The sequence below is a fragment of the Capra hircus genome, chromosome 7, assembly GCF_001704415.2.
Source record: "Capra hircus breed San Clemente chromosome 7, ASM170441v1, whole genome shotgun sequence".
Classification (NCBI taxonomy): Eukaryota; Metazoa; Chordata; class Mammalia; order Artiodactyla; family Bovidae; genus Capra; species Capra hircus.
The window spans coordinates 78,846,327-78,856,778 of NC_030814.1; the positions used below are offsets into that span (position 1 = coordinate 78,846,327).

General features: G+C 35.2%; 1 protein-coding gene across 1 annotated transcript in view; it reads left to right on the plus strand.

The window, feature by feature from the left end:
* SRFBP1 (serum response factor binding protein 1) overlaps window positions 1-9,870 on the plus strand; it is a 61,956-nt gene extending 52,086 nt beyond the window's left edge. Inside the window, exons 5-8 of the mRNA XM_005682717.3 lie at window positions 1,509-1,590; window positions 2,569-3,280; window positions 4,783-4,820; window positions 9,033-9,870. Of these exons, the coding sequence (XP_005682774.1) occupies window positions 1,509-1,590; window positions 2,569-3,280; window positions 4,783-4,820; window positions 9,033-9,217 (1,017 nt within the window). The 3' untranslated portion in view covers window positions 9,218-9,870. The remainder of the gene's footprint in view (window positions 1-1,508; window positions 1,591-2,568; window positions 3,281-4,782; window positions 4,821-9,032) is intronic.

Genomic DNA, 10,452 nt, shown 5'->3' on the forward strand with positions numbered 1-10,452 from the left:
GTACTCATCTGTGTTAATTACTGAGAGGAAAATAGCCTTATTGGGCTATTAACAATAAGGGTAAATATAAAGATGTTTAAAATTTATAGCTATGCTTTCACATACTAGTGGAATTTTTACGTGCTTCAGGGAGTGTTTATTGAATACCAGCTATTATCAGTTATTGTTTTAGGCATTAGGTCTACAGGAATGTGGAAGACAAAGTCCCTGCCTCTTATGATGTGACGTAAATGGTGATGAAAAGTGTTGTGTTAATTCAGATAACATTTGAGCAGAGACCTGAATACAATGAAATGATCAGCCAAGTAGAGAAGAACTTGAAAAGGGATAGCTTAAGCATCAGAAGGCAGTAAAGCTTTCAAAAGAACCCATAAGGAAGTAGCATGATCTGGTTACATTTAAACTTCACTGTGACTGCTATATGGAAAATAGTCTGTGGAAGAACAAAAGCCAGTGGAGAATGACCAGTTATGGGCTTACTGCGTTGGTCCAGGTGAGAGGTGTTAGTGATTTGGTCAAAGGAAATAAGCAGAAATGGTGATTAGTGACTGGTTCTGGATAGATTTTGCAGACGAAATCACAGCATTTGCTGAAGGATTTATCGTGAGCTGTGAAGAAAGGAGAAACGTAATGGAAGAATCATGAGTTTTAGCCCTTAACCACCAGAAAAATTAAACTTATATCTAATAAGATGGAAAAAGGTTTAAAGTTTCAGGAGAAAATCACAGAATTTTCTTTTAACATGTCAAGTAGGTAGTTGGATATATGAGTCCGGAGATCAAGTTAGAGCTTGAGGTAGAAATTTGGAAGTTTCAACCACAGATGATATTTATTTAAAGTAGTCTGAACTATGAATTTTCTCAGTGAATAAATACTATGTATGTGTGTGTCTGTGTGTGTATGTGTATACACACACAGACACACACATATATATCATTATATGTATATAATCCCATTCGGTCATCATCAAACATCTACAAAGTATTGTCTATAAGCCAGGCACTGGTGAAAGGTTCTGAGAATGAAATAGTGGTATTAGTCATTCAACATAAAAATATATAGTATTTGATAACTTTAGGTCTCTGGTAAATGGAACTTTAGGCGTTATATTAGTCATGGATTGTATCACCCAGCTGAGTACTAATATGGTACTTGATTCTTTCACGTTAGTTTAGTATTCTATACTAGATTTTCAAACTCTTTGACTGCAGGATCTATATTACACTTTTTAATATATCACACGTGATGCCTACCACAATTCTGGGACAATATTAATTACTCAAAGAATATTTGTTAATTGATTACATAATTTTAACTGTCAAGAACAGTAGTATTTTTTTCAGCATGTTATCTTTAGAATGCATTATACAGGTAAGTTACCTAGTTAGAATATTAACAAATTTCTGTTCCCTGACTCTTAACTTTCAAAAATTATAATGAGTTGCATTTTATTCACTTCTTAGTAGTGTTAGTTTTTATTCCCATGTGTTTATTATCTCAATTTGCAGCCTGATTCGACTGCTGCTGAAAGAGCAGTTGCTAGACTAGCAGTGCACCCTCTTCTGAAGAAAAAAATTGATGTGCTAAAAGGTATGAATTAAATGACTTAAGCCATTTTCAGTAAATAATTTGAATAAATGGCCATTCATTTATTTACTTTTATGATTTTTTTTAACTTTTGAGGATCTTTTACATTATAAATGTCCTTTCAAATGCTTCCAAATGTAGGAAACTACCTGAAAATTTTTTATATCTAAAAAATTCTGCATTTTTTCTAAATTCCTAAATTTTATAAATTCTTAAAATACATAATACTCATAGTAATATTAAATACAACTGACTTTCTAAATATTTTGCTATGTTTAGTCACTCAGTTGTGTCCAACTCTCCGACCCCATGGACTGTAGCCTGCCAGGTTCCTCTATCCATGGAGATTCTCAAGGCAAGAATCCTGAAGTAGGTTGCCATGCCCTCCTCCAGAGGATCTTCCCAACCCAGGGATCAAACCCATGTCTCCCACATTGCAGGCAAATTTATTTTACCATCTGAGCCACCACGGAAGCCCTTTCTAAATATTGATGTAATTCATATTATTAATTACCTTGCCATTTAGTCACATAATTTTATTTATGTTTATATATTATAAAATATAATGAAAGAACTAAATGCTTCTGACACAGATTAGAAGATAATTATTTTTATGCCTGAAAGCACAATTTATAATACCCTGCAATTGTATTAATACATTATTGCTATAGAAATTAAAATTGCCATTTTATTCATTTATATTCAGTGAAGTTTTTACTGTTCTTAATATCATACATGAAAGAATAAATTTAATTTTAGAGATTTAAAATGGATACCTCTGAGCATTTCATAAATGTTCTGGTTTTCTAAAAGTTTAATAGAGTTCTTTGTGAATTTACACCTATTATATATATGTTATTTAAATTCCAATCATTCTGTTAAGTATTTCCAAATAATTTAAGAAATACGGTACTAAAACAGTGATTTTTTTTTATTATTTGTTTCAGTGCTGAAACAAGTCATGTGCTGTTTCTCTTGCAGCTGCTGTCAAATCCTTTAAAGATGCAAGACAAAATGTTGTTGAAGTTAAGTCATCAAACAGTGCTTCAGAAGAAAATCATTCCAAGGACACTTTGTGTTCAAATGATGATGCCAGTAAGTTACAGCATGAAGGAACTATTATCCATGAACAAAAAGAGAAGGAAGCCAAAATATTGGCAAAGAAACCAATAAATAATTCAAAAGAAAAAATAGCCAAGATGGATCATGGACCCAAAGCAATGGACATCCCAAATTCTCTATCAAAGCCTTCCGAAAAAGATTCTGCAGCTCCCTCAGCATCCCAGAAGACACCTTCTGACCCCAAAATGAAAGCATTAAGTAAAACCAAAAAAATGAAAGAGTCCAGTAGCTCACTTGATGTTGACAGTGATGGAGAAGAATTATATGAAGAACAGAAGGAATATTTTGATGATAGCACAGAAGAAAGGTTTTACAAACAGTCTTCCATGTCTGAGGATAGTGATAGTGGTGATGACTTCTTCATTGGGAAAGTCAAACGGGCACGAAAGAAGGAAAGTAGTTGTCGTTTCTCAGATAAGGAACAAAACCCCCCCAAAAAATTGTTACTTGAAGAAGATAAACTTGAAACCCATCAAAATTTACAAAATGATAAAAACAAGCCACGTACAGAGGCAAGGAGGTTTGAATCAGTGTTTTTCCAGTCTTTATCTGGATCTAAAAGCCTTGAGAGGTAAGAATATTTTTTTCATTCTGAAATAATTATTAATTCTTAATTTGTGAAAGGTATGAAATATCTACACATCCTGACATTGAAATGGCTGTCTCTCATACATAATTCTAGTTTGAACACAATTTGTCTTTAGACTTGGCCCTCTCCAACTTTATATTGGAGTAATATTTACAAATATACGTTATGATAATGCCAAATTCTTCCAGCCTCATCAGAAAATGGGATAATATAGATAAATAATTTATCTAATATAATGTCTAGCTAATTTAAGTGTATTCCTTCACTATCAAAGTTTTGAAACTTTTGAGTTAACTTTTGGTGAAAACTTTTGAAAATGTCTCATGTATTTCACTTTGTAAACAGAACTTTCTGAAAAGACTGTGGTGAATTTTGTTTTGTTTTGTTTTTTCTCTTGTTGACCTAGACAATTATTGTAAAACAATTATTTTATACATTTTCCTGTTTCAGTATATAAGGCTGCTTGCTTGCCCTAACACCAAGTGTCTCCAGACTGCTTTCTATTTGGTTGTGCTTATACTTGGTGGTCATCCTTATCCCTTCTGTAATCACTGCTTTTTCCAGCTGTTTTGTTGTAAATCAATAGGTTTAATTTCATTTGTAATTCTAATGTTAGGCGGTATCTTTACATTTTAGAATAAATATCATGGTTAGCTATCTTCTTCAGTAAACAACTTTTTCTATAATAAATAGGTTAGGCATAATTTTTAATAAAACAGAAAAAAGTGATGTTGAAATTTTCCCAGAAAGTAAGAGTATGGAAAAGATAGATAAGCCATCTTTGAAGCCGTGAAAATTATTAAATTAGTCCTTGTAGCTCCCAACTCTGCCTTCAAAAGATTTATTTTTTTTCCTCACTTGAAAATTACATACCACTATCCCTTTCTTTTCCCCAAAATTGTTAACTTAATTTTTGTTACATGTGATTCATTGCTCCAATAAGAAGATTTTTGAACTTCTTTGTCTAGATAGTTCTCAAGCATCCGAGGTAACCAAGACAGAATATTTTATAGCCAGAAGTCACGATAAGGATGTTGAGAGGAAGATTCCTACATACTTCTATAGTGATACTCTGCTCAGTCGTGTCTGACTCTGCAACCCCACAGACTGTAGCCCACCAGCGTCCCCTGTCCATGGGCTTCTCCAGGCAAGAATACTAAAAGGGGCTGCTGATCCCTACTCCAGAGGATCTTCCCCACCCAAGGATCACACCCATTTCTCTTGCGTCTCCTGCATTGGCAGGTGGATTCTTCACCACCTTTACTAGTGCCACCTAGGAAGTCCATAGTGATATTGGGATCTAACAGACCTTTGATGTAGCTAGAACATGGGGTTTTCATAATTTTTTAATTGTTTCTAGTGGGGGAGGTAAAGGAGCATGATAGTTTTTAAAGTGAGTTTTATCAACATTTTTATGTTGTCTTCTTAAAGTCAGAGGATTTATTTCAATATTAAATATCCTAATGGTGTTTTTCTTCTTTTAGAAATCACAGAGAACAGGTTCCAAGAGGCAAAACTCTGGGTATGTACTAATAACTACCTGACTTTCACATACAGTTGAGCAGTTCCTTTCCGAAGAGGAAAGAAGAAAAACTCTGGTTGCTGACTTGTTATTTAGTCATGAAGTCGTATCTGAGACCTTTGTGTCTGAGTCTTTTGTAACCCCGTGGACTGTAGCCTGCCAGGCTCCTCTGTCCATAGGATTTCCCAGGCAAGAATACTGGAGTGGGTTGCCGTTTCCTTCTCCAAGGGATCTTCCCAAGCCAGGGATTGAACCTGTGTCTCCTGATTCTTAACCACTGAGCCACCAGGGAAGCCTGGTTGCTTGGTAGTCTGAATAAGTTCTGTGCCCACAGAAATGAAAATAGAGCATCTTGTAATTATCAGTATAATTTTTTGTTTTGTTTTATTTTATGTGGGTTTTTAACTCTCTCTGTTCTGCCGGTAGGAAAGATACAGACACAACGTATCAGTAATATTGAGTCTGATTTCAGTTCAGTTCACTCAATCAGTCATCTGACTCTTTGCGGCCCCATGGACTGCAGCACCCCAGGCCTCCCTGTCCATCAGCAATTTCCCGGAGTTTACTCAAACTCATGTCTATTGAGTTGGTGATGCCATCCAACCATCTCATCCTCTGTCATCCCCTTCTTCCACCTTCAGTCTTTCCCAGCATCAGGGTCTTTTCTAATGAGTCAGTTCTTTGCATCAGGTGGCCAAAGTATTGGAGTTTCACCTTCAGCAACAGTCCTTCCAATGAATATTCAAGACTGATTTCCTTTAGGATGGATTGGATCTCCTTGCAGTCCAAGGGACTCTCAAGAGTCTTTGCCAACACCACAGTTCAAAAGCGTTAATTCTTCAGCACTCAGCTTTCTTTATAGTCCAACTCTCACAAGCATCCATGACAACTGGAAGAACCATCGCTTTGAATAGGTTGACCTTTATTGGCAGGGTAATGTCTCTGCTTTTTAATATGCTCTCTGGGTTAGTCATAGCTTTTCTTCCAAGGAGGAAGTGAAGTGAAGTGAAGTCACTCAGTCGTGTCCGAGTCTTTGCGACCCCATGGACTGTAGCCCACCAGGTTCCTCCACCCATGGGATTCTCCAGGCAAGAGTACTGGAGTGGGTTGCCGTTTCCTTCTCCAGGGGATCTTTCCAACCCAGGGAACAAACCCAGGTCTCCCACATTGTAGGCAGACGCTTTTGCAAGTGTCTTTTAATTTCATAGCTGCAGTTACCATCTGCAGTGATTTTGGATCGCCCAAAATAAAGTCTCTCACTGTATCCATTGTTTCCCCATCTATTTCCCATGAAGTGATGGGACCAGATGCCATGATCTTAGTTTTCTGAATGTTGAGCTTTAAGCCAACTTTTTCACTCTCCTTTTTCACTTTCATCAAGAGGCTCTTTAGTTCTTCTTCACTTTCTGCCATAAGGGTGGTGTCATCTGCATATCTGAGGTTGTTGATATTTCTCCCAGCAATCTTGATTCCAGCTTGTGCTTCATCCAGCCTAGCATGTCACATGATGTACTCTGCATATGAGTTGAAATAGCAGGGTGACAGTATACAGCCTTGACATACTCCTTTCGCAATTTGTAATTAGTCTGTTGTTCCATGTCCAGTTCTAACTGTTACTTCTTGACCTGCATACAGATTTCCCAGGAGGCAGACAAGGTGATCTGGTATTCCCATCTCTTTCAGAATTTTCCACAGTTTGTTGTAATCCACACAGTCAGGCTTTAGTGTAGTCAATAAAGCAGATGTTTTTCTGGAATTCATTGGTTTTTTCATGATCCGACGGATGTTGGCAGTTTGATCTCTGGTTCCTCTGCCTTTTCTAAAACCAGCTTGAACATCTGGAAGTTCATAGTTCACATACTGTTGAAACCTGGCTTGGAGAATTTTGAGCATTATTTTGCTAGCGTGTGAGATGAGTGCAATTGTGCAGTAATTTGAACATTCTTTGGCATTGCCTTTCTTTGGGATCAGAATGAAAACTGACCTTTTCCAGTCCTGTGGCCACTGCTGAGTTTTCTAAATTTGCTGACATATTGAGTGCAGCACTTTCACAGCATCATCTTTTAGGATTTGAAATAGCTCAGTTGGAATTCCACCACCTCCGCTAGCTTTGTTCGTAGTGATGTTTCCTAAGGCCCACTTGACTTCGCATTCCAGGATGTCTGGCTCTCGGTGAATGATCACACCATTGTGGTTATCTGGGTCATGAAGATCCTTTTTGTACAGTTCTTCTGTGTATTCTTGCCACCTCTTCTTAAAATCTTCTGCTTTTGTTAGGTCCATACTGTTTCTGTCCTTTATTGTGCCCATCTTTGCATGAAATGTTCCCTTGGTATCTCTAATTTTCTTGAAGACATCTCTAGCCTTTTCCATTCTGTTGTTTTCCTCTATTTCTTTGCATGGGTCACTGAGGAAGGTTTTCATATCTCTCCGTGCTGTTCTTTGGAACTCTGCATTCAAATGGGTATATCTTTCCTTCTCTCCTTTGCCTTCTGCTTCTCTTCTTTGCATTTTTGAGAGAGCCATACCTTTACTCTTATCTCTGCTCCAGGGCTACATCTCTGTAGGTCTTTACTACTTAAAATCTTTCTCCATCTTATCTCTCACAGTTTGGAGTCCAAAGGCTTTTCTAAACCTTAAATGCCCAGTAATCTGTACCCTGTTTTCCCTTTTGTATCTGCCTGTGAATTGGCCAGTTTTTTCCTGAACTCTTCTCTTTTTCTTTTTAGTACTTTGCCAAAGAGCCATCAATACACTAATCTTTTTATTCTTTCCAGACACTTACCTTGTGCTGCAATCCATAAGCATGTAGCTTGCTTCCCAAGTTTTAACTAGCAACAGTTTTACCTTTTCCTAACACATAGGATACTCACTTGTAATACATAGGATACTCACTTGTAGCCTTAGATATCGTTTCCTTACCACCTACTACAGAACTGTAAAATCCATGCCACATTTTTATGTTATTTTAATGACTGTATAAAGTCATTGGTAAATACGTGGCCTTATATTCACAAATACAGAATAGCTGCAAATTTAAAAATTCCCACATCTTCCTAATAAGAAGACCCAAGTAGAACGTGTTGTTTTTACTTAGCTTATAAATTTATGATATTTAATTTATCCATTTATTTTCACATGCAAGTATGCTTTACATAGTTTTTAAAATACATGTCAGTTTAGAAATACTATCTTATTCAAATTTTAGGTTACATGAAATGGTTTCATTTAACATTTTAATTCTTCATTCTATCACTAGAGGCACTCTTGGAGTATTATAACAGATTTCTAGAGCACGTGTGATTTGTACAAGATATGGGATGTTTTGAATCTGTGTGCAGTGATCTTTGGAAATGTTATCCCAATTCTACACTTGTTTCAATAACATTATGACATTTGCTTTTTAAGATCTTTAAAAGGCTTCTTGACAATGATGGCTAACTGGCAGTGGAGAAATTATGCATCCCTAGGACTGATTAATAAATTGGTATTAAATTTTTTGCCTTGTCTTTCTGATCCTATAAATATGCATTGATTCAGTCCTTCCAGGCCTGTATGTCTCCCAGTACTTTGTTCAAAATAAGATAATAGAAGTTTCTCATAATGAAAGAGGTGAGCTAGATTACAAATTGCCACCCTCCTATTTGGTGGATAACTTTATGGTCAGAAAGAACAATGTCTTAAATTTGAGTAGATATTGCAGTCACAAATTTTTTGTTCAGTAACAGAAGGGAGTGGAATCAATTAATAGCCCTTTAAATAGCTCACCCATCAACACTGTTGAATTCAATATTTTAGTTAAAACATGTGAGTTTTCTGGCTGCATTGCTCCACACACAGATATCATATGCCAATGAATCATATTCCTTTAAAAATACAAAATACTCTCCTTTTAAAATTTTGTTTCCTTATGTGTTGTCTGGACTGTGTTTCCTTTTTTAATGTCAATGTAAAAAGAACAGCATATACTAGGAGGCATGCAACAAACATCTATTGACAACAGAAAGCGTGTGTCCCAAGATTCACTGGCCATATGTGTATTTCAACTTCAAAGTTCCCAGTAGGGCTTCGATTTTTTAACAGTTTGAGGTATTCTACCTAAGTAAAACTAAATTTCTTCCTTAAATACTGGTTTGAGAAGATAAAATGTTTTTGTCTCGTATGCTATTTATGTATAGACTTAGTTTTCATTAATTTTGTTTTCTCCTGCAGATTTTCAGCACATTGAACCTCAGATCAAGAGTCAGTTTAATAAGAAAGCACAAAGAGGATTTGAAAATACAAAACAGAAATCACAGCTGCCTCTTCATCCTTCATGGGAAGCCAGCCGGCGGCGAAAAGAACAGCAATCCAAAATTGCTGTGTTTCAGGGGAAAAAAATTACCTTTGATGATTGAACAGTACTATATTTTTGTCAACTTCTCTGTCTAAATTTGATTTTCTTCTTATTTTTTAAACTAGCTCATTATTAAAATATATATTTAAGTAAGTCTCTGAATGGGTTATAGACATGAGTTGGTTTTGTCTTTATTTTTTTAAGTGTGTTCGTGTTACGTTTAAGCTTCTGTAGATCAAGTACATACTTAATTTTGAATATGTCTTGACTGTTGTCCCTCTATAAAAGAATTTGGAGATGATAGCTATCCCAGATTTTCTCATTTGGTTTTTTCATGAAGTATATTTCACTATGTCAGCTCTGTGTTTCTTTACTTTGAAAATAAATGTTGAGTGATATTTGAAATAATAATGCAAAAATATGAGGAAAGTGTAGCTATTTAAAACAGACTATTTTTACTGGAAGTTACTCCTGTTAGCAAAACTAAGATGATAACTTTTATTATGGGTATACAGATAATAAGGTATATAAGTAAATATTAGTTTTTATTATAGTTTTAATTATTTGTGATTTTTTAGTTTTTGACTGTTTAAAATAGTTTCAGGGAAATTTTTGGATTTTACGTTTAGTCATTTGGGCAGCATTCATGTTCAAATGTTGCAACCAACCAAAAAAATGGTTTTACTGCATATAAAATTTCTGTCAAATCATAAATATGTAACATACTAGACCTGTGTTCTTTATAGAAACAGTTTTTGAGGAATCATAGGTTTGGAATTTACAAGAGCAAATTCTGAAGGAGATATGATTACAGAAGCATTTTCACTGATAGCTAAGCAGAGGTTATAACTCACTGAAGAAGGGACTGCTTAATATTTCATAGTATTGTTATTTAAAAGGAAAACAGAATTTTAAAAATCCCTTCAAATGTTTCACTTCTTGCTACTGGGAGAAATTAAAGTTCTTGGTTAACTAAGTAATGCTAGCTAAATTCTATTTTTTTCTATGCATTGATCCTATTAATGATGATAAAAAGCTTTCTGGTGGTAGAAATTCAGGAATTCTGGAAAGTCATTTTTATCTTTTTCAAAGGCTTAAGAGTTTAGATAACTAAAGCAGTAGAATTCAAGAGGTTATATGGAAAGAAAATTATTTTTGCTGTGTTAAATGCAAAATTTGTTTTTTAAGTTTGTTTACAGTTACATACAAAATTATGTCAAATTAATTTGAATTGAAAGTTTAATTATGAAAAACTACTCCAAGAAAGTTGAAAAATAATGTTTCTATCCCTACCCA